A 25,514-nucleotide genomic window follows, 5' to 3' on the forward strand; every position below is an offset into this window, starting at 1 on the left:
TAGAGTTGAGTTTAATCATTTCTGTTCTGGAAAGTCAGAGAAAAATGAGTAAATCTGAGAAGTTTAGTGCCTCGTAATTTGATTTGAAGATTTAGACGAGTGTGACTCAAAAACTCTGAGCTGAAGGATACGTCTGTTTTTCTGTATTAGCCTCCACAGTGAAGCCAGAAGTGATGTTTCTTTCACCTTCATGCTGTGTGGTTGTCTTGAGACTGGGAGTGACAGTTTTGTTTTTCTTGTTTAATCGACCACGTCAGGAAGCGGCTTCGCTTTTAAAATGCAAATTTTCTGAGGCTGAGAGTGAATGTTCCCTTTGCTCCCCGATGAAAAGCAGTTTCACTTTACAGTTTGAATGAGCTGCCCGTAACTCTCCGTCCCTCCCTCCTTCCTTTATTTGTGTGCTCACTCATTAGCGAGGTGTGTGTTTGTGTTTGTGTGTGTGTGTGTGTGTGTGTGTGTGAGTGAGTGTGTGTGAGTGACCTGTGATGCTGTACATTTTGGCCTGGAAGTGAAATCGACATGTCCTAGCTCATCAGACAGAGCGGAGCGGACGGGGCTGAGCATGACGGCTGCTGCTGCTGCTGCTGCTGACGACGGTGATGATGTGTTGATGTTCAGCCGGCCCCGCGTCGCCCGTCTCCCCTCTCCCTCAGCGATCAGCTAGTGGTTTTCCATCAGTTTTTCCAAAGCTCCATTGATTCTGGCCTTTGTATCTCGGAGGCCCGGGCCCTTTGGCGCTGGCTGTGACACTCCGCTGACAGAAAAACACTGAGTCATGACAGCGCTGCTGTTCACGGAAACACAAAGCGTGGAGCTTTTGTCGGCGGTCCGTGTTGTTTTTAGGTTACTGCTTTGTCACAGTCTTTGGGGGGGAAAACTCTTTTAGGAATTTGTCTGTCTGTTTTACCCGCTGTTCATCAGGGATTTAGATTTCTTTGAATGTTTATTTTAAGGAATTGGATCACACCAGAAAAAGAAGCTGCAACTCAACACTTTGAGTACTTTTTTCATGAGTGACACATTAAACGGCTCCGGTCCTGTCACAGGCCTCTATTTTTAGGCCCGCTGTCTTTTTTTCTTCTTCATTTCCTTTCTCGTTTCATTAGTTGGATATTCAGAGTTAAAGGAAATCCTGACATAAATTAGATTTGGGGCTTATTTAAAGAGTATCTAGGTCACGTCAGATTCATATCACCAGAGTCATCGTGTTCGTTTTGTAAGAGAACAGTCAGACGTTTGGGATGACAAGTTAGGTGAGGAAAAATATCGTAGTCTCACTTTGTATGAAAAATAAAAAGCCAGGCCAAATGCTGATTAGCTTAGCATAAAGTAGGGATGGGTACGATTACTGGAGTACTCGCCGTTGACCCCATTATTCGAATAGCATTTTGTTATTCGCGCACCTGGCAAGATAATCATACAGAGTTACATGTGTGACCATGTGCTTTTTGTTTTCGCCTAAATGAATATACTAGGTAGGAAAATAATTAACGGGATATAAACGTTTGACTTCTCCGGCCACTGCTTCAGCTTTAGAACACATCAAGCCAGATTTCAGCAAAAACAGCTGTTTTACAGCAGCTACGGCAACTCTCTATAAACACGTTATTCAACCGAAAGCGAAAGGACAACAAACGAACCGTCTACGACACCTGAGACATGTCAGTTATAAAAAATAATGTCTGGAAGTGCTTTGGAAAAACGATGAAGTTAATGAGCAGTGCAAGATATGTGGCGTTAAACTTACACACCATAGAAATACTAGTTTGATGCTTCACCACATACGCTTAAAGCACAAGGAGAAAACAGCGGAGACGGATAACAGGCAGTCTCCCATCACGTCTTTTGCTCGCCCTGTTAGCACACGTCGTTGTGATGAAACCAGAGCGGAGAAGATTAGCCTGATAATACCCAACATGGTAACTGGAGATATGCTCCCATTAAGTTTTGTGGAAGGAGAAGGCTTCAAAGAGCTGATCGCGTTAGTCCAGTCGGAGTCCAAGCTACCATCACAGAGAACAACAACTACGAGAGTGGAAGAGTTGTGTGAAGGAAAGGCAGCAGAACTTACTACAATTCTGGTCTGGTAGGTCCGTGTCCGACAGACTTTTATCTATTTATTTTTGTTTATGGTTAAAGAAATAAATAATTGCGAGTACTCGAGTAATCGTTCATTAGAAAATTTGAGTAATCGATTACAAGGATTACGGTAAATTCCCATCCCTAGCATAAAGCACTGGTTGCCTGTGACGGGACCCTAGAGGCTCTTATTTACGCCCCACAATACGCCTCGTCTGCAGAGTGATGGAGGAAAGAAGGTGGGGATATGTAGCGTCAGAGCCACCAGGGAGGAACATGTGTACGTGCATGTCTGAGTGTGCATGTGAGTCGTCAAACACTAAATATTTTAGCACATTATTCTTAATTCATCAACATTGTCTCCTTAAGTTGGAGTTTTCGTACGGATCCGGAGCTTCTGTAAGGAGTTTGGAGCCTGTTTTGAATGAAACAAATGAGCAGCGATGCCTCAGTATGACCTACAAAAACAAACTAGACCATCCGAGGGAAGATGGAGTATTTCTCTCTCCACTGCTGCGGGGGAGATGGAGATTAACAGCGCGCTGCTGGAACAATCCTCTTTACATTTTCCACCCTAATGATTCATTGTGAGCTGCAGGTTGGATATTTGAATTAAAGAGGGATGAGGTTGATTTTGGCGGAAAACGCTACTTCAGGTCAAGAGCAGCAAAGGAACTTCCTGCTTCGTCCACAGGGGGCGCCAACATCAACACAACCAGAACGTAAAAGTGAGTTAATAGGAGAAGATAACATTTAATGTGTTAGTTTGTGAGTTCATAGGAGCTGGTCACAGGAGTTCCACTTACTGCTCAATACTGAACACACAGAGGTGCAAAGGCTGATTTATACTTCTGCGTCTCTCCTACGCAGCAGGGCCTGACACGGACATGAGCACCACATACTTGTGCGTTGATGTGTCCGTGTCGCGCAGCAACTCTCCACTGAAACGCCTGAGGGCAGTGTGGTCTCTCTTATAGCCGGTCACCTGCTTCCGGCCCCGCTACGGTTTCTGTTTACTTTTCCACAGAGATTCAGAGCGTGTTATGTTAATCTACAGCTGATACATGTTGCTGTTTATCATACAGACATGATTACATGAAGAATAGAGAGGAGGAGATGAAATACACGGCCTATGGACGGGGATCCCGGAAGTGCTGTAAATACGGGAAATACAATGCCAGTGCAGCCAAAAATGCAAAAGAGAAAGAAATAGACATTGCAACTAAACACTAAGTTTGAACCTGATACATTTCTTATCACTACCAGTATGATTGATTCAAGGACCTAGCCACACTTCCACTCGTTTGTTTTCAGTGCGTTCAGTAACATTTGCTAAAACCAACAGTGCTCAGAAGGAATGATCTGGCTCTGTGTGAAGTATTTTAAGTTTTACCTCCTCTGTAGAAACGGATGGCCAGAAACAGACTTTAGGAAAAGGGAATAACAGACAGAAGAACTTTGTTTGCGCTTAGAAAAATGTAGAAAAACTGCAGCCTTATCTCTAAAGACATCGACACTCCTGCTGTCGTAAGAGCGGACTGAACGTCACCAGGCTCTGCAGGTTTGTGTATGAAACCTTCAGGTTAAGAAGACTTTTTGAAGGGTTGGATCTCGTGTTTATTTTCCTCTCCTCGTTCCTCTGAGCTGGTGCTGCTGTCGGAGCCAACCTGCATCAGAGCCGGCACTGCTGTGTCCTGACCTCTTATGTAACTGCAAGAATTGGCGAGAGGCTGATAGCGGGGGATATCGTCTCTGAAGCCTGAATGTTTATTTTCAGCCTCTGTTCTTAATAGTTTGGAGGAGCTGAGTCGACGTTCACATCTGTCACCGGCTCCAGCTCTGTTCTCGTCTCCCTGTGTCCTGATTTAACCTGCTGACGGTCGTGTCGCTGTCTAGGTCGAAGGTCAGGAAGGGAGTGTGACAGAATTGGAAGTCATGATTAAATGTAAACAATGTCTGTATCATGCCTGGAGTCTTGGACAACCTCTGATCCCTGTGCTGAGCCTTTGCTTTGAATGCAGGTGGAGCAGCTTACAAGTCTTACATGTCATTTTAGTTCCTTTTCTTTCCAGGAGGCATGGCGTCTACAGGGCATCATAAAAAAGTCTTCCATCGGAGGAAGTTGTAGTTCTCAGAGACGCTTAAAGAAAGCCAATTTCATTACAAAAACAAAGGCTCTCATATCTATTCACAGATTCAACATGAAAATCCAGACTCTGTACTCAGGGGTCTGGATTTCAAGACGGTGTTCTGGTTCCTGTTTGAAGTCTGTTTGTATTCCAAGTAGCATTAGCCAATCAAATTATAGAAGGCTCAGGTGAATACATGAAAAACAGTCAACATGGAGAGCAAAAGCAGGCAGAACACATCCGCTGAAATGAAATCCCAACTCCTATCAGTGAACTGAAGACACTTTTACATAGACATGTTCACGTCAATGCAGCTAACAATCTGTAATAGATCCAAATTTTAACTTGAGCAAATAGTGTACTTAACACTTTGACACGAAAACTAGTTAGTGTCAAGAATTCCTGACTTCCTTGAATGCATCAGAAATGGTTGATCTGACCTCTGTTCAACAAACAAACATTTAAAAGTGAAAAGTTGCATTTTTACTTTTTACAAACTTTCATCACGATTGTGTTTCAGCAAACTTAAAGCTAGGGTTGGTAGTCACGGAAAACTAGCATGGATTTGAATGTAGCACATCCTCAGGACTCAGTCTAACCCCTCCCCCCCTCCGAGCCGCTCGGAGCTCCTCCAAAACGACGTCTCCGCTCACATGCACGAGCGCCGCTGATTCACGAACATATGATGGTGACTGATTCAAAACCGGTCCTCAGCACATGGTTTGTGTTTTGCACTACGTGAACTCATGTCTCACTCAGCGGTAAGAAAACACCGACACATTCTCATAGTGAAAGTTAAAAACACAAAAAAAAAACATGAAATGTACGCTCTGCAGGAGGCGGGCAGAACAGCAGGACGGGATTTGATTGGTTTCATCATTTGGCTCCTGATGGCAGGGATTGGTTGGTGTTTTCCCAGGTTTACTCCGGCTGTAGATAGCAGCTTTTTTCACTCTTTTTTAAGAACACATTATGTATTGATTACCATCGGGACTTAAAGATCATTTTAACCAGTATAACAAAAAGTGGATCTTAATCTGACTACCAACCCCAGCTCTAATGCGGTTAGCAAACATCTTTAAGATGCTCTCTAGCCACCATCTGGCGGGAATACCGTATTACAACCAGGCACCAGTTAAAATGATGAAAAATTGTACTTTTAAAATGAGAAAATATTCAAAGTACCTCTTCCATTTTTACTAAGTGAACGAATATTTGAAAATTATTGTCCATCCCTATTACAAACCTGCATCATGATTGTGTTTCAGCAAACTTAAGACCTGTTAATTGCGAATAAATGTTATTTTGTGAATTATTGCACAATGTTACGTTCTGTAGCCTCTAAAATCTTAGACACAGCTCCATATTGAGGGTTTTCAAAGTGTGTCTGAAAGTCTGCAGGCGGCTCACAAGGTTACATTTCCTAATTTGTGTCCTTACACCTTAAAAGGAGAGAACCTGTTTTCTGCAAAAGGTCCTGAAGTTTCTGAGATTGGAGCTGTTAATTTGGACCAGTGTGCGTATCCCCTCAGGTTGTCGTGTTCCTCCAGATGGAAACAATAACATTCAAGCTTCAGATGGACCAAATAACTGCACCAAGAAGCAGCTTCGCTCTCTGAGCTTTAAAAAGTGCTCTTGGGGGAAACTGGAGTCATTTTTTTTTTTAATTGTGAACTGAGAACGAAGTGTGTGGACATCCATTGTTCTGGGCTGATGCTGCTGAGGCTGTAATCTAATTTGTTGTGACTCACCTCAAAGTTTCTGACCTGGTGGGATGAAAGTTAACCAGAAACACGCAGCACAGGATCTAATGTGGAGCCCATGGGATTGTGTTTACAGGCCTCAGATCAGCCCTAATTGATGTAACCTGAACAGGAAAATGCAGAAAACTTTCCACTCCGACTTGACAAAGCCATACGTACGTGTGATGTCACCCTCGAAGCGTGTGTCACTCAGCCCAAAGGTGCTTTGTATTGATCACAAGATTGCAGATTGTGTAACGGTGACAGCTGTGCATCATCACGGTGTATGACTGGATCAGCAGCAGGTTTACGTCCTCGACCTCATGGTTGGATTATGCGGTGAATCATCTCTGCCGCTCGGCTGTTTTTCCACTAATTCTGTTTACTGCAGAACATACCTGACAAAGTGCTCCCATGCACTGTAGGGTCTGCTGTACTTCAAGCCGCCCAGGTGTTGAAAAGCCTGTTCCTGCTTTACAGGACTGTACATAATGTGTTGAAGACTTCACAAACGTGTAATGTAGTTCAGACTAGTTAAGGATTCTTTTTAATATCAGATAAAGTTGACTGTGTGAGACCAGAACTACCTGCTCACATAGATCCCTCTGTACTTTGTGATCACTCAGGAGGATTCTCACTTTAAAGACAGGCAGAGCCAGATCACAGGCCCAGTGTAATGACTCCTCTTCTTCCTCTTCATCCTCCCCTCCTCCTGGCTTAGTTTGTTAACATTGCTGGAAACCGGTCGACTCTCCTCGAGGCCCTGCTGACTGCAGCTCATAATTAACCCTTCACTTGTCTCAGACATGAGATTTATTGTCTCAGTACCTCCCCAGCGCTGACGTTCACGGCAGGATGTTGGTGTTTAAATGACCGGGTTGAGGCTCCATGACTTCCAGTGATGCTTATTATCTTTACTACTATTTTATTTTTGTATTTAAGTTGCTTTCTAGGCAAAAATTAAATATACTCCAGTGACGTGCCGACGCAGGGGGTTCCAGTAAAAACGGGTGTCTTTATTCAGAAAGGAGGAGTTTAGCTCAACTCATGGGTCTGCCAGACAGCCAAACACGTAGTCCTAATCCAGGTCTTTGTAGAACGAACACAACATGTCTACAGTCTGCTCCATGTTTACCGTGCTAATGGACAAAGCAGTTCCTCTCTATGTAAAGTCAGAAACCACTCTATAATGTTTTGTGACTCTTTATTATCCAGGTTTCCATCCAAATATAACAAACCTGTACATTTAACTGGAATGAATGCATGTTTCAGATGCTAATACTAAGCTAAGTGTTGAACAGGAGGAAGGTTGATGCAGGCTTTGCAAAAAGTTAGTCTCCTCATGACTCCAGACATTTTTCCTCGAGTCAAGCCTTGGGAAGTGGAAATAGAAGTCACATGCTTCATGTAGGTCATGATTAATTCAGCGGCCCTGTTTACATCACACTATGTGAGCGTAACCTCTCCACCTTTCAACCTTTATTTTCCGTCCCGTGGAACAAACATAATGTGGTCTCATATTACACTCATCTATCAGGGAGGTATTTTAAGTTTAAAGCATGTTTCAATGTGAATCAGCTGACTAAAGGTGTTACACACAGCGGAGACGCTCAGCTGGCGGCTGCGGCTGTGCGTCAGGTCTCCCTGTGCACTTTTCAAAGAGGATCAATACAAAACTGCTGCCAACAACGACACGGACACGAAGGTTGATAACTTTAAACAGGACTTTTCCCCACCTTCGGATACAAAGCCAACACACAGGTGGGAATTGCTAGTATGCTATGTTTGCAGAGCAGCAACATCTGCCGCTGGACTAATTATGACCCGGTTGCGTTCCCGGCTGACATGACCGAATATACATGCCCATTTTTCACAATAAGAAAAAATGGACAGAAAACTGGACTCTGAGTCTGAAGTACTTTTCTGTTAGTAGTTAAGACTATAAAATACTATATCCATGGAGATTGTTTTTATGAGCCTGGTTGTTGATAATCAGCATCAGACATGTACCCGTGTTCAATACCTTCAGCTATATGCAATTTGCTGCTGTGGGAAATATAATTTTGGGGAACACAACGTATTTGGCATTGTTTTTGACTTAACAAAACTCAGTTGTTGTTTTTTATGGATTAATCGATAATTGATTGCAAACATTTCCAAAACTCGATCATGAAAATACTTGAAATTTACATCCCTACTTTGGACTCTAGAGGAATCATGAAATCTGATTTCAGGTTGTCTGATGAGCGTATTTCAGATTTCTTTGTCTTACAATAATCAGACTTCATGGTAAACGTTAAGAATAACTGGCAAGTAATGGAGCAGGTTATGCGTAGCCATTGAATCTCGTACTTCATACACAGAGACCCTCGAAACAAACATGCAGCGTTCAGCTGAGGGTCAGGTTCTGGCGTTTCATTCCCCACACTCTACTCAGTTTGCTGCTCTGTGGTTCTGTCCTGTGAATAAAGACCCAAAAATAACCTTAAAAAGGAAAAAAAATCAGCAATACATCGATAGAGAACATGATCTTGTGTTACGTACAGCAGGAGACACAGGCTGGATTCAGTTTGAGCTCTTATAATCCATGATGGTGTTCCAACATGGCTGTTTTCTAAATCTCAGAGGCCAGCAGCGCGCTCACTTTCGGGGCAGACTTGATGGAGGTATTTGTTGCATCCTGTTACCTGTCAACCTTCTTTTCCAAAGACTTTACTGCCATAAATATGACCACAGAGGAGAACCAGGTGGGGGTGATTGTGCAGAGAGGTCGTGTGCTCACTCGGGTTGAAGGTTGAGGGATGAAGAGATGTGACCGAGGTAACAATACGTCACTCCATGTATGAGCTTCATTGTGTTACAGCAGCTCAGTGTGCAGCCTCACACTGAGAGTGGAAACATCACCTGCTGTCCGCCTCCATTTGTTTCCTCTCAGGGCGTCCCCGGGGATCTGCAGATTTTAGGTTCTGTGGTTTTGAATCTGTCATGTCTTAACTACACGACACACCTGATTGTGTTTGTTACTCCTCTTTCCTAGAAAAGATTAAAGTTTAGAGATGAATGAGGAAGCAGTGCAAATAGAGATTTATGTCTCAACAAGGTTCTGCAAAATGAAGGCGGAGGAAAATCAGTTTTGAAGTGAATTAACTACACTCGGTAAACATGAGTAACTGGAGGCCGTGACTTTGTGACTGTGTGAAAGTCTCCGTGTACCTCTGTGTCGGTCTGCTCTCTCTTTTTGCAGCTCTACCAGCTGCCTCACTGTGGCATCGAGGCCTCATTAAAGATTGATGCCTTTTTATATTTTTATGGAAGGGAAGAGGGCCGAGGTGTAGTTAACAGCAGATCAATAATAAATAGCACTCGGTTCCTTTTTGTGCCTCGATCAGCGGAAGACTAAAAACCACTTCTGGCCATTACAAATCTGCTTGTCTGGTCACTCTGAATGCTGATGTGGAGGCGAGCGTGTGTTGACACAATGTCTTGTTATTAGAGCAGAGGGCGGAGATGTGACGGTGCATGTTTAACTTAATTCAGATCCCCCTCTCCTCGGCCGTGCTGGAGGGCGGGAGGCATCTCTCAGACTGGTTGAAACTGACGCCGGGCTGCAGGAGATCCTGTTTGTGGAGATGACGTGAAGGTGGTGACAGAATAATCACATTTCCTTGACGAGTGTGTTGATGTTGGCACAACACAAGGGCCTGTGTTTGGGTTCCTGAACCCATGATCTCCTGTTTTGAGCCGCTGAATGATGCAGGAGCCTGATTATACGTTTCCTCTACATGAGGAGGAATGTGATCAGGATGCAAATATATCAGACACAAGGCAGGAAGAGGTTTGTGCTGCCTTTCAAAATTAATGCAATCTGTGTGTCGAGTCTGAAAACCCATTTAAAATTAAATTATGGATTCTTATTGCTCTGTGACCTAGAAATGCAGCTTAATAAGTCATCAAGTCAAGAAATATCAGAGCTCTAATGCATGCTGCTGTTGAATTAAAATTACATGTCTGCATTAAACACGGGTTCACTGAGTCTGCGGGTAAATGATGTCAAATTGGTTTGCTAAGTGTGGCTAATGTTACCAGTCAAAAGTTTGGACACACCTTCTCATTCAATGGTTTTTATTTATTTTAATTATTTTCAACATTGTAGATTAATACTGAAGACATCAAAACTATGAAATCTGGTTTTGCCATAATCTGGATTACACCAGTAGTCAAATAGGACTATCCAACACAACTGGTGGTCTCAAACACATTAAGAAGGCAAGTCATTCTACAAATGAACTCTTGACAAGGCTCATGTTCATTAGAAACCATTCCAGGAGACCACTTCATGAAGCAGACTGAGAGAATACCAAGAGTGTGCAAAGCTGTCATGAAGGAAATATAAAATATAAAATATAAAACAGATTCTGCTTTGTTTAACACTTTTTTGTTCATTCCATAATTCCATATATGTTCTTTCATAGTTTGGATGTCTTCAGTATTAATCTACAGTGTTTACAATCATTACAATCAATACAAACCCTTAAATGAGGAGGTGTTTAAAAACTTTTGACTGGTAGTGCAGATGCCTGAGCTGGTTATTGCTCCAGTCAAGTGTTTAAACACTGACAAACCTCACCATGTTACGAGATGCTCTCCGTCATCTGTGCTCGTTTACATCCAGGTAGTAGAGAATTGTAGTACTATGGCAATTTCCATTAACTTGCTACAACCCTGGCTAGGGGCAGGTGGCCTTACTTCATCTTCAACACAACGTATGACCAGTACTTCATGCCCAAACAAATTCAAAATATGAATAATTTGTTGAACTGACAAGTTATCGTAGTGCCTACTAGCGAGTGTGGCAACGTTTTTAATCATCTAGTAGAATAAACATCTCAATGATTGGTTGCCTCTCTTCCAGGAAAACATATTAGCTAACGTTCTTGTAGTTGTTCCAATATGATAAAATGACTTGATGTGTATAATGTGACGAAACGTAATGTGAGTTAAACTTGACTGCATTAACTCGTCTTTAAAAACGATTCCCACTAGAGTCAAGTCGAATGAAGTTTTAAAAGGCAGCAGTTGTTTTGTAACTGAGAAGACAGCAACTCCCATAATCCCCTTGCTTCTTTATGACATTGTTGTCGCGGCGGCTGTGGCTCGGTGGTGGAGTCGGTCGGAGGTCGGGGGTTCGACACTTAACCCCAAACTGTGATTGGTCCTGTGTCAACATTAATAGTTGATACTGATGAAAGCAGCCTCCGCCATCAGTGTGTGAATGTGACGTGTAATGTAAAGCGCTTTGAGTGGTTTGAGCGCTATATGATCAATTATTATCAAATCATGTCTCTTGTTATTTGTGTATTTCCTGTATCAGCAGATAGAAACATGAAACTTTAATTCTTGATATGAATTCTTCTTTGTTTTAATGTTTCATACGAGCTCAGAAATATTCCTACTTGCTGTAATGAAACGTTGATAAAGTTGTGAGTCTGTCTTCCTCAGAATAAAAATTAATTCTATCCTTCTCTCTTTTATCACAGCTCTTCAGAGAAGTTAGAATAATGAAGATCCTGAATCATCCCAATATAGGTGAGTGGATCGTACACACTGTCACATCACATCTCAGACGAGGTATCATGTCTCTGTCTGGTGTTTGTTGACCCTCGCCACGCAGGGTCCTCTCTGACCTTTAACCTTTCTGCTCCTAACAGCCCAATGAGCACGCAGGACACTCTTTGACACTGTTTAAAGCACTTGTTTGAAACCAAGAGTAATGTTTGTTGAGCTTTTATTTTTTTATTGACTTTTGGTTGACACAGAGTTCACAGGAGATTACACATGCAAATCAAACAGATGGTCAATGTAAACATCTCTGAAAGTATGACAGACAAAGTATGGGGAAGCTCAAACACTGTGAGACATTTGACTCTTACTTTCAAATCTACCATGCACAACTTTCTCTAATTGATACTGAATTTAAAGAGTCGTTGTTTGAGTGTTCTTTTCAGATTAGAAATGATAACAGATATGATCAATAACAAGATATGGTGCTGCTTTGAGCGGATGAGACTTGCTGCTGAACTCTTGCAGCAAAATGAAGCAACCTTACAAAAACATCAGATATTGAAAGCTGGAATAAAGTGACTTGTCTTTATCAGGAGAAGTGCATCAAACACTAACTGTCATTGTGAGTGAGGTTGCTGCTCAGTTTCTTGGCTTCTTCATTTCAGGAACATGGGATTTAAACTTCTCCCAACTTTCTGAGGCAGGAGACCACTTCACCGAGAGATGGAGTTTCAAACAGAATATTAAATCTGAAATAATGTATAATTATCTTAACTATGTATATAAAATTATCCAATTTGTGTTATATATTAGATTTAGAAAAAGGCCTTCTCATAAAGAGGAGTGATGTTTATGCTGATAAAATAGAGACTTAAATAGAGAGACTTGCTTTTATGTGATTTCCCCTTTTAATACATTTTAATTTTAATTTATTTATTTTTATCTTATTTTATAAGTTGATTTATTTTAATTTTATTCAACTAGTTAATTTGATTTAATTTGGTAATTTTTTTTTATTATTTCCTTTTTCATTTATACATTTTAATTTTCATAATCCATCTTTTTGTATTTTCTCTGATGTGATGTTGTCGTCTTCTTAAAACCTTTTAATTGTCCTTTAATGCTTTTAAAAAAAAAAAAACTCTAGAACAATGATATACTGACCTACTTTTTCATTGCTTTTTTTCTGTTAACATTAATCTAATTAATGTTTATCCTCTTTAACCTTTTGCATTGTATTTAGTTTTTTGCATTGTTTACATTTTCTACACTTCTCCCTTTTTATTATTATTTTCTTTGTCATATTCCTGAATTCTGCCATGCTTTGTCTGTCAAAGCACTAAATACATTTTATATTAGTATTATTTATGTTTTATTAATATTATCATAATTTTAATTAGTATTCTTTTTTGTTTTATCATTTCTTCTTTTATTTTTCTTATTTTATATATTGTATTATTATTATTATTATTATTATTATTATTATTATTATAAATTAAGGTTTAAATTAAGTGAAATATAATAAATGACAGCAGCCAATCTGTGCAGAGTGTGCATGATTTTGCCACATAACCACAGTGCTGTCTACTTCAGTTTGGTTCCTAATAAACAATGTTAACTCTCTGATTTAGACAGAAAATCTTATTCTGTCCTTTTATTTAAAAAATAGATGAATAGAATAACATTAAGAGAAAAAAAAGTATCTAAAAGGAGGAGCACATCCTCACATTTTAGCAACATGTTGGCCTTTTAACTCAAAGATCGTTGTTATCTAAATGAAAGAAGATTTTCAGTTCACTGTCTGTATTCTGTAGTGTCGTTCATCGGCTCGAAATGCCCTTTAAAAAATCCCATCAGGTCACAAAATGTCATTTATCCCGTTCAGAGACATAAAAGAGGAACAGAAAACTCCCTCACATACACACACAAACACACAGGGGCATTGAAAACACACGCCCCACAACACACATGCTCACTGTGCACATGTGACAGGCCTGCCATGGTGTGTTTGCTTTTGGTAGATGGGATTCCCCTCTAATTACTTTAAATTCTGTTTCCCGGCGCTCCGTGATGTGCTGTGCAGAAATGTGATTATAATTACCAGAGTGATAGTAAGCACCAGCAGCCCGCACGCTCTCCATCTCCATCTCTCCTCTCTCTCATTGTCTTCATCCCACCTCATCTATATTTAGCAGTGCAGCCCTCGGCCGCTCATCACACAGTCTTTTATATCTTCGACACTCTGCAGTAAAAAGAAAGTCTTTTAGACTGTACGGTAAATACTGGCGAGCTCACACGGTCACGACACGCAAACACACACAGGTACACGTGACTTCCTCTCTCCTCGTCTTCAGGTGTCCATTTGCAACCTTTTTTTTTTTATTGCACCGTCTGAATCTCCCCGTCTTCAGACATGATTTAATTTTTAATATCTTCTCTGTGTCTCTCTTCTTTCAGTCAAGCTGTTTGAAGTGATTGAGACTGAGAGGACGCTCTACCTGGTCATGGAGTACGCCAGCGGAGGTGAGACAAAAATGAACTGATCAACATTTCGTCCCTGTAAGCCGAAAACCCCGCACCTGCATCGTGTCCCATTTTGTTAAGTGAATCCATAAGCCTCGGAGATTAGAGAATGTCCCCGCCTCAAAACAGGAAGCTGGCATTTTCACACAGAGATGAACACATGTAACATTTAAGTGTGTTTGCACAGAGGCAGGTGCAGGCAGGTAGCTCCAGCTGTAAAACAATAAAGCACAAGTCAAACCTTTACACCCGTATCTCAACGGCTGCTGCACTAAAGAGCAGCTATAGTCTGAAGATGTGTGTGTGTGCTGTGTGCTGTGTGTGTGTGCTGTGTGCTGTGTGCAGCTTCTGAGGTCCTGAGTATGATTTATTAACACCAAACGAGATAAATGTGTGTGTTTGAATAATTTATGCACACTGGGAGCGGCGTACAGTCTGCAGACTTTACTTCTACCTGAGAGGACAAATGTAGAAGGGCAGAAGTCTGAGTGAGGCCCTGGGATGTTTACAGTAAATGTATGAAGACAGAGGTCGACGTCACCAGAGGACAGCAGTTGAACATCAAATCTGAATCCTGAAATCAAACGCATGCTTCATTATCTTCAAATGATGTCATATTTAGTACAGATAGTACAACGGAGGAGTTTATTATTTGGTCTCAATTATGTGTTAACTTGGAATCACTTTATAGCAAGTGTATGTAGTAAGCACTGAATGGATTTCTGTCGTGTGCCTGCACATAAAAGACAGAAGAGCTGAGACGAAGTGTTGACAAGCTAGACGAGTTGATTCACGGCTGAAAACAAATTGCATCACACTGGAACGAAAACAGATTCAGTGACTCAATAATGTCGTACGTGAAGCGTGTGGCTCACAACGTCCACTGACGACACTGAAACATCAGCTGGTTGATAGAGAGTGAAACCTGCCTCCTTTGAATCCTTAACTCAAACATTAACACCATATTTACGTCTTGGTTTTTGTCACTGATGGGACTGGGGTTCCATATAAATCACCCTGTTGGTTCACTGCTTTGAAGACGCTTAGGAAGAAGAGCCACCAAGTCTTGATCTCTGCACCCTGATCCCTCAACGTACATCCTCTAGAGCAGATTTTCTGGACCTGATGAGAACTTCTGAAATCTGTTTAGAGCATTTGGAATAAATTGATGAACATTAACCAATGGTTTTTGATACCATGAGTTTTGAAAATAACCTCCAGTCATGGTGAAGTCTGTCGATATAAAGACACTTATCTGGCCGACTGAAACTACAGAAGAAAGTAGGAGCAAGAAAAACAGGTTGGTCGGGTTGACTCCTATCAGCTCTGTTAGATTTCTGCATGACTGACACTTAAACAGAGCGATGAGTTGATGATGGTTTTATCATCATCTGTATCTTTATTCATTCATTTTGTCAAGGTACAAACACTTAATCCTCCAAGTGAATCGAGGTCAGTTGACTTTCTCTGATTCAGATTGTGACCAAAATGTGTTTTAATGATGAGACTTCAAAAGTAAAGTAGAACATGAGGGGACGTCCTGCTACAGCAAATAAAGAAGAATAAGAAGGGAGGCTTATTATCCATAACAAGTATAAAAATTAAAAGCAGCAAGTGATGGACTGAGAAGTGAACATTTTTGCGTTAACTCTCAGGAGATGTCATTTATCATCTCACTTTGACTTTGTTGAATGTGACAGTATTCCTGTTTTTACAGCTTCAGCCCAAGAAGATTTCATTAAAACCAAAACACACGGACGAAAACATGTTTTTCTCCTTCTGTGACAGCTTCTGCAACTTTGAGTTTACTTTTTGTGATTTCATTTGGGGAAAGCTTTTCGTAATTTGTCATTTCATGCAGTGTTACACTCTCTCTCCCCTCCACCTAAAAGGCTGAGGCTGTTATTGATTTCTTGTAAAGGTCATGCTCATAATGCTGAGCAAAGCGCAGACGGCAAATTGTGGAGACCTGCTCTCTGAGGAGCAAATCACATTTCCACTGAGATGGGCGGTCCGATCACACGCGCCAATTGCATTACATCTTAATAAAGTAAATCTAATATTTCTTCCGATTTCACATCGATTTTTGTGGACGAGCCCTCAGCTCCTCTTGCCCGGCATGGCAGACTGCAGTCCTGCTCTGACCCAGACTGTTCCTCTTCTCTGTGTTGTGTTTGCAAATTTTCAAGATCTGATATTTGACCACAGTGTACACGTTTAGGAGATACAGTTTCCAACAGGATTAGGGATGATTGCATTGAAACAGAGGCAATCTTTTCAGGAACTTCATCTGACCAGGAAGTGCTTCAAACTTCCTGATCCACATTTGTTTGGGATCAGATTTCTAGTTTTTCTTCCTTTTTTTTTAAGAAGCACAAGTTGTTCTCATTTTTAAAGCAAGATTCTTATTATATCATGATCCGTTTCCCCGATCTCATCCTCATGTGCAGCCCGCAGTGTGACCTTTAGCTCCAACATGCAGAGTGTGAGCTGGCACACTCTGTCTTTAGCAGGTGAATCAGAGAGCAGCTATGAGTTGTTCCTTTTCTAGAGCTCTAAAGTACGGAAACGAACACTCCGACCGCCTCTGCAGGTCAGCGCTGAGAGAGTGGGAGGGTTTTGAGGATTCAGGAAGAGTGGGGGAGTGGTGTTGTTGCTTGTTATTGTGTTTAGATCCTCTCTCAGTCCTCTCTGCCTGGGTATGGACCTGCACACGTAAGCCAGCCACTCGAGTTCAATTAGCACACGAGCGAGCAAAGTCACGTTTTGGCTGGAAATGTGCAGAACCGTGGGCCGAGGGAAGGATCTGCTGCCGGCAGAGATAGGCAGCAGCTTTGTGCCTGCAGGAGAGGCTCAGTGTGGAGGAAGCAGCACGGCGCTCGCCTCAATATGGTCAAAAAACACCCTCGAACCAAGCACATGGGTGAAGGTGAGGGGCCAGCTGAAAAGGAAAGTTCATCCTGAAGTTATTTTTATCGTTGTTAGTCATGACTCACTCTGCGATCCTCTCCGCCTTCTTTGCATCACTCTTTTATTCTTTGACTTTCATTCAGCTTCTCAGTCGCGTGTGCTCTGTGAGACTGTCTAACTCCCTCTCTCTTTGTGTTTCTTTTGCAGGAGAAGTGTTCGACTACCTGGTTGCACATGGAAGAATGAAGGAAAAAGAGGCCAGGGCTAAATTTAGACAGGTAACCAGCTTTCTCCCCCTGCAGTGTTCCGGTTTCACACCTCTGCTCCCGGCTCTGCCTCAGACAGGTCGCCGTCCTCTGTCCTGCTTCTGGAGCAGCGAGGACTGATGACAAATGTCCAAACCTCCTTCTGTCTCCATCATTCATCTCTCAGTGACAGTCAGACCAAAGTCACTGAGTGTTACTGTGACTAAGCCAAACACTAGAATACTTTAATAGCTTTAAAAGGAAAGTGTGACATCTTTACAAGCAACACAATTAATGACCATAAATCAAGACATTTTTTTAATAAGCTTACTGGAAGCAACTGCTCGTCATTGAGGCTCAAAACATTGTTTTAATCACTAAAAAGACAGTAAATGTATTAGATTTCCTGAAGTTTTGACAGAGTTGTCTCACTGAATTCGTCCTTAGTTGACTTTAAAAATACAGAATGATGACGTTATGAAAACATGAACTATGTTTTCCTCTCAGGAAGGTTTAAGCATGCATTTATACGTTTTTTTGCAGTCTGCAGACAGCTAAGGTAGAAACTCTGAGCCCGTCAGCATACATAGTCTGTCATGGTCTGACGATAGGTAATAAGCCTCTTGGGAAACAGATGTCAGCTCGTCAGTAATTCAGGTGTAGTTAGCGGTTAGCATTGAAGAGCTTCCAGACTAGATTTCCTCTTCAGTGTGCTGTTAATGTTTGCTACATTAACACAGCCATGTCTTGGTTTATTATTTCCCTCATAGTAGTGCCCGTTCATCTGTCTCTGGTGAGTCTCAGTCAAACAGTAGATAGTAAATTAAACAGAAGCTCAACAATGTTTTACTTCAGCAGTCTGAAACCAGGACGCTGATTGTTTTTGTGATTTACTTGCAATTAAGTTTGTCGAAATAAAACATTTTGATTCAGATTTGTGAGAAAGAAAATGCAAGCTTTGTGGTGTCTGTCCTCAAGAGGAGAAAACACATCTTTTAGAATGCTTGTTTTTTGAATACGGGTCATGTCAAGTGTTAATGGTCCCATCCAGGATGTCTGGAAATCTAAATGCAGATTGGCTCTTGCTGCACAGCATCAAACAGATTTGTGGTTGAAGTTGAAATGTTCGACGTAGAAGGGATTTTCAGCTACACTTCAGTGCAAATATCCATTTAAAGAGATATATAAATCCTCCACAGATTATCGCCTGCATGTCATTATGGTGGCATTCGTTATGCCTGCTTTTGCTCTCCACACTTTCTGTTTCTTAAAGATTCAAAATTCAGGAGGGTTTATTGTGAGTTACTTGCAATTAAGTTTGTCAAAATAACAACTTTGTGATTCAGATTTGTGAGAAAGAAAATGCTTTGTTGTCTCTATCCTCAAGAGGTGAAAACACAACTTTAACAATGCTTGTTTTTTTTGATACGGGTCATATCGACTCGAAATGATCCCTTCCAGGGTGTCAGGAAATCTAAATGCAGATTTGTGGCTGAAGTTGAAATGACGAGATACATAGTCGTCAGATTACCACCAATGGGAGCCTTTATGTCATTACAGCAGCGTGTGTTACGCCTGCTTTTGCTCTCCACACTTTTTCTTTCATTAAGATTCAAGATTCAGGAGAGGTTATTGTCATTCTGGAGCATGTTAGCACATGAATAAGAATAAAACTAAGTTCTCTTGGTTGAGACACATTTTTTTATTTGTTATATCCTTTATATACAGATTTGAACTGATGAGATTTTAGATGCAAGTACCATTTTTACCGGTTAGCTTATTGATCAATAAATCATTTTCAAAGGAAAAAGGAAAGGATTTGCTCGCCCTGAGATAGTCAAGAGTATTTTTTCACCCTTTCTGGAAATAATTGTGACTCCAGCAGAACATCTAGCACTGTTGTCTCTTCTGTAATCATCAGTTCCCATCCCTCCCAACAAAGAAAACTCATAATGACTCAAAGTGTGCTCCATTTCAGGACACAGTTTTTAATTTATTCATGTAATGGGTTCCTTCCTTACAGCCGGTTTTCAAAGATGGTCTCATTCGCCAGTTCCCTTTTCTGTGGGCATGGATACAGCAGCGTTCAGCAGCATGTAGGTTTGGAAGTATTGCCTTCAGCAGAAATGAAAATAGAAACCAAACAAATGGAGATGATTCTGCAGCACTAACAGGCGCTCCGAGAGGTTCCTATACAGAGCTCAGACTCACTCCTCTCTATTTGATCTGACGCTGAAGAAGCAAACAGTAAGAAGTCAAACTAGAGTAAGATGTAGAGAGTGTACATCCTCTAAACCCTCTCAGGTCTTAGTATTGGTAATCCATCACAGCCTCTCTGCTCCATTAGTACAGGCTGTTACCTGGACTGTGAGACAGATAAATGACTCTGCACAGAGGAAACCTGTTCTGTCTCAACCTCCTTCTGTCGTCGGCCCCATCTGCGTTCATGTTTTATCTTTCCTGTCGCTGTCGACCACATCTCCTCCTCCTGCTCCACCACATCCTTTATCACGCTCTGAAAACAGAACACCAGACGTTCAACTAAACTCTGCTCGTCTTTTTCTCTTCCTTGTACAGATTGTATCGGCGGTGCAGTACTGCCACCAGAAGCACATTGTTCACAGAGACCTCAAGGTGAGTTCAGAGGAGCCCTGCACTTTACTCCATCAGTGCTTTACTCTTAGTAATGAACCAGAATTCCAAGATGTTCAAAGGAGCACACTTTGCAGCATTATTAAAGAAACATGTCTCTATTCTCTGAATCCTTTGGGGCAATTTAATGTAAAAACATCTTCCTTTAGTGTACTTTTATATTGTTCATAAACACATTTCTTACACAAATTACACCATTGTCAAAGCATATGACTGAACAAAAGTATGTTTTAGTGTTTTTGAAGAATTTTGCACATTTAATTCATCTTTTCTTCAATTTTAGACTTTTATGTCCTATGTGTAAGTTGTCCTGTTGGATTATAGAAGGGTTATTGTTTTGAGTTTTTTTTTTTAAAACAACTTTAAAGGTACAGTATGTAGAAATTAGGGGTGAGCCTGACTAAGGATTTTCTTAGTCGAATCTGATTCATCAGATTTTGCCCATAGTGGACTAATAGTGGAATGTCTGTTGTTTTTCCTTATTGACACAAAGTCTGCATGATGGTGACCGCATGACAATATTACACATAACCCTTTACAATTAAGAGACTCATAGCTTAAAGTAAAAGGGACAACAGAATATTATAAGTATAAAACGTAGATTTTTTAAATCTATATTGCAAAAACAACGAGGTGATGAAGGAGAGAAAACTCAAATAAGGCCACCATCCGTTAAACATGGAACAACGCTCCACTATAGAGTAAGGAATCAGGAGATATTTAAACAGTGTTCACACAGAGGAGAGCAGCACTGTGGAGGGTAGTTTGTCCAACTTAAGGCTAAACATGTTTATAATGTTCAAAATCAAACCTGAACCAGCTAAAGGGTTTTTAAATCTCTTAACAGAACCTTTTAAAACAGTCTTTCATCTCGTCTTTGTCCGCTTGAGTCTTTTCAAACTGTACGTGAGGAAAACCATCGTGTGTACGGGCAGAAGTGCGCTCCTGTCTTTGTTTACTGTAAATCCTGTCTTTGAGAATATCCTCTCTGATGATGTGGAGGTGGATGGGATGTTGTGGATTGTTTCTGAGACTTCGGACAGCTTTGGGTATCCCTCCTCGTTCTTTTGGCCCCGTACAGTTTTTGTGTGGTCCGGTAATCCTTGATCTCACAGTCCTCTTCATGAAGCTGCTCCTCATCTTCATCACTAGTTTTTAGGATCAACTGAAGTTTAATTTCCTGACATTTTGAGCTACCATGAACGTAGAAAGATTTAAAGGCCAGCTGAGGTACGTCTGCTCCACAGGTCCCGTTAAATGGGAGAGTCCACCTTTAATTACCAGGGGAGATTTAATTATCACTTTAAGGAGATTTAACACTTCAAGAGCTGTTCTCAGAATTACATTAAATAAGTCTATATTTATATAAAAACAGGATATATGAGACACTATTTTTAAGGGAAACAGGAAAATAATGTAAAATTCGACATTGAGCACCCCCATGGTTTGAATGGAATGATCCACGTTTCATATGCAAATATTCTACTATGAGATTGGCAGTCGACTAAGGCTCGTTAGAACCAATCGTCCAATATTCAACTATTTGGGGTCACCCCTAGTAGAAATGGGAGTATTTAACTAAATCTAGCTGTCAGATTGAGACCCCAATCAATCTATCTTTATTTATATAGAGCCAAATCACAACAAATGTTATCTCAAGATGCTCTTAAAAACAAAGCAGGTTTAGACCGTTCTCTATGTTCTATTATTAACAAAGACCCAACATCAAGACAGGATAAGATCCAGTCCCATCTTCCAGACAGGACTCAGTCTGATCTCATCTTAATCCACCATGAGCAGAGCACTTTGCAGCATTTAGCAAGTTACAGTGGAAAGGACAAACTTCCTTTAACAGGCAGAAACCTCCAGCAGGACCAGACTCATGTTAGACACACATCTGCTGAGACCGTGTTGGAGAGAGGGATTAGAGGGAGATGAAGAGAGAGAGATGATAGTGGTGAGACAGATAGAAGTAGCTGTAGCCGCTGAGATGTCTGTTGCAGCTGGAGTCTAGACCTCCCTTGCTCACCCGACAAGACGCTCCTGTGACTCCATGAGCCGTTTGTCCTTTAGTCCAATTTTGACCATGAAAACGTCTACCAATACAAATTGAACCACTCTCTTCTTCTTCGTCTCTTAATCGAGGAATTTAGTGCAGCCACTTACTAAATACAAAAACATCATAGCGTAGTTCAATCAATCAGACTTTATTTATAAAGTGCTCTTCATACAATGACATTGTAACACAAAGTGCTGTACATAAAAACAACTTCAAATAGAATACATATAAAAAACAGGAAAATCCATATAAAAATAAAAAGACCCCCCATCCTAATCCCAACCCCAGCCCCGACTCCAACTCCCCCCCCACAATCCTAAGGTTGAGGACACTATAGATCCAACAATAGTAATAATAACAATAAAAATAATTAAATGGAAAATAAAATAAAAGTTTCTGAAGGAACTGAGGAAACGCTCTCATGATATCTTAATGAGGAAACACTGGAGGAAACATAAGATGTCAAAACTCAACACAGGAAATTAAACTCACCAAAATAAAATACATTTCAAAGATAATAAAACACTAAAATATTAAACCATTAAAAGAAAATAAGATGCTATAATTAAAATAAATAAATAAAGTAAAATAAAATTAAAAGTGACTAAATTTGAACCAGATAATCAGGTTTAAATTTTGAATTTGAGCATTTCATTGAGCTCTTTAACCGACATGCATTTAAATTCTGAAATAAATAAAAAGACGTGAAATATAATACAATAAATGTACATAATTCAAGCGACCAAAAGTTTTAGTCTGTTGTTTATTGAATCACTGCCGTAAAGAAAACATGTTCAGCTTTATTTTGATCTACTTTTTTATGAGTGTTCACGTTAATCAGCGCCGCCATGATGACTTGAAATTAGTAAAGTGCCTTCACCTTTTCGTCTGATTACGTCTGACTCACACTGAACAGAAAGGTCACAGAGAGAGGAGCTGACGTCAGTGTTACGCAATATAGCAATCATCCCATACTCCCTCTGACGGCACTAACACAGCATGTGTGATACACAGATGCTGCTAACAAGGCGCTACCTGCCCTTTTCCTGCTCGACCACCTTTCAGCGTGCAGCTATGACGCTGTCGATGGAGTGATTATAGAGGCACAAGTAGGTGTCCCTCTAGACCGCTCACATGTTCTCCACCACATCACCTGTAGCATCAGAAAGAGGACCGCCTTCATGTGACGCATTCAGATTCTCTGAGTGTTAATATTGATGCTTTTGTGTTTTCATCCCTGCGTCACTCAGCTAAGAGAAGCTCGTGTATCTTTTCTGCATGTTTAAACTGTTCCTGTGTAGAGCTTCATGAATGATGCAGGAGGAGGGAGACGTTCATGTGGGCGTTATGGGTGCAATGAGGGAGGGTGTCCTAGATGTCACAGGTGTCACGGTGAGGGAGCATTCGTATGAACAACTGTTAATTTTTAACCACCGTGCCTCAGGGTTTGATGCCACTTAGTTTTTGTGAGACACTGTTGACACACACTGTAAGAACTTTTCATATTACAACGTTAATCATTTTCAGTCACATGGAGATTTTTTTCCCCCCTTGTGCAGCTAAAGCCTCTCAGGATAGAGTTTCAGTCCTTCTGCTTGATTTCAGATTTCTCTGCTCTTTTTCCTTCAGTTTCCTTATTAGTGTTTGGCCCGCAGCAGACTGCGAGCACCGAGCAGATGTTTCAGTTGAAGCGCTCACCCACATTTGAGACAGTTTCATTCACAAAGGAGATATAAACTGTTTTATGACATCATACTATATAAACCAGATCACTCTGTGGATGTGGGTGTAATAAACATAAAGAAATCATAGCAGAGTTCAAGTCTATTATCAAACAAAAATAACACCTAGGGTTTTTTTTATATAAAGCTCCTGTGAGAAGCTTTGGGTTTGAGTTGATTTTGGCGCTCCTTGTGGAGAAAGTGTTCTGCACAAGTAGCATGTTATCCTTAAACAAAAAAAATCTCATCCTGCTTTTTTGTAACAGTCAAATGTATCAGTCTTAGAGGATCTGTGCTGTGGAAAATGTACGAATTAAGGATGTAAATTTCAAGTATTCTCCTTGATCGATCTTTGGAATTGTTAACTATAAATTATCGATTAATCATTAAAAACAAAAGAACATTTTCCATGTCAAAAATAATGCCAAATGCGTTTTTTCCCCTGAATCAAATTTTCCTTCACAACACAATGTATATAACTGACAGTATTAAATAGCTACGGATCACGTTGAGGTGTTCAAAATATTAAACACGATGAATATCAACGTGTGGAGCAGGATCATAATCTCTGCAGACACAGTCATTAAAGTGAAGACTCGCACTCCAACAAGGGAACTGAACAGAAACATATTTCAGACTCACAGTGTCCAGTTTTCTGTCTACTCGTTCTAATTGAGAAAAATAAGCATGTGAGCGTGGTCAGGTGTCAGTCGGGAGTGCAACCGGGTCAGAATCAGTCCGGTATCGGAGAAAAAAAGGCGCCCGTGGAGACCTGTCACTCAGCCGCAGCCCCCAGCTGAGCGTCTCTGCTGTGAGCAACACCTTCAGTCAGCTGATTCTGTCCAAACATGCTTTAAACTTCAAACACCTCCCTGATAGCTGAACCAAATATGAGACCACATGTTTGTTCCACGTGATAGAAAACCCAAACAAAAAAAAGTGTTCAAGTAAGTTCTTAACAATCAATTAATCCATACTCCATTAATTGTTGACATCCCTAGTACGAATAAAAGCTGCTACAGCTACCCCGCAGCAGCATGTGGACATCGAAAAAAAACGCTTAGAAATAGTAATTCTTTGTGATGATGATCTTGTTTGCCTTCGTCAGCTCAGTATTAATACAAAAAATAAAATGATATTAATTTTAGTCTGTTTCATAACCAGCTAAAACTTCCTCACAGGAGCTTTAATTTTGAAAATTGAGTGAGTCTCATCTATGACCAAACAGGTATTCAAAGTTTGTCTAAAACACTGAACTGTACTGTAACTGTCACAGCCATCACAGTGGTAAAAGAGAGATTAATTTCAGGTAGCTGCTTTTAATTCAGTGCGTTTTGGAAGCTGTGAAGATGTGATCATGTTAATTGATAACTTGTGTCTGTAATTCATTTGGTACGTTTCACCCAAAGCTTGCTAATCTCTGACTCCCCACACTGACGATGAATCAGAGTTAAAGCAGCTTTTAGGACGACACATGAAATATCATCCAGTTTAAAAATAAGACTCATGAACAGAAGAGTAACTGGATCAGATGTTCAAAGATAATAACCTTTGACCTCTATCTCTCTGTTCTTAGGCTGAGAACCTCCTCCTCGACGCAGACATGAACATCAAGATCGCAGATTTCGGCTTCAGTAACGAGTTCACTATGGGGAACAAGCTGGACACATTCTGCGGCTCTCCCCCGTACGCAGCGCCTGAGCTTTTCCAGGGGAAGAAGTACGACGGACCGGAGGTGGACGTCTGGAGTCTGGGGGTCATTCTGTACACGCTGGTCAGTGGATCGCTGCCTTTCGACGGTCAGAACCTAAAGGTAGGAGAAAGAACTGGATCCTGGACACTTAATCAGAACACACTGACTCTGTTACTTTAGCCCCATTCTCTCCCTGCTG

At 40.9% G+C, this 25,514-nt stretch overlaps 1 protein-coding gene across 13 annotated transcripts in view; it reads left to right on the top strand.

Annotated features, from left to right (window-relative positions):
- The window catches only part of mark3a (MAP/microtubule affinity-regulating kinase 3a), a 65,059-nt gene that overhangs the window by 10,597 nt on the left and 28,948 nt on the right, over nt 1-25,514 (top strand). For all 13 annotated transcript variants that reach the window (XM_034674561.1, XM_034674553.1, XM_034674559.1 and 10 more), the window contains 5 exons: nt 11,488-11,536; nt 13,970-14,035; nt 17,153-17,223; nt 19,768-19,824; nt 25,199-25,435. In XM_034674561.1, coding sequence (XP_034530452.1) covers nt 11,488-11,536; nt 13,970-14,035; nt 17,153-17,223; nt 19,768-19,824; nt 25,199-25,435 — 480 coding nt within the window. The remainder of the gene's footprint in view (nt 1-11,487; nt 11,537-13,969; nt 14,036-17,152; nt 17,224-19,767; nt 19,825-25,198; nt 25,436-25,514) is intronic.

The sequence above is a fragment of the Notolabrus celidotus genome, chromosome 22, assembly GCF_009762535.1.
Source record: "Notolabrus celidotus isolate fNotCel1 chromosome 22, fNotCel1.pri, whole genome shotgun sequence".
Lineage (NCBI taxonomy): Eukaryota > Metazoa > Chordata > Actinopteri > Labriformes > Labridae > Notolabrus > Notolabrus celidotus.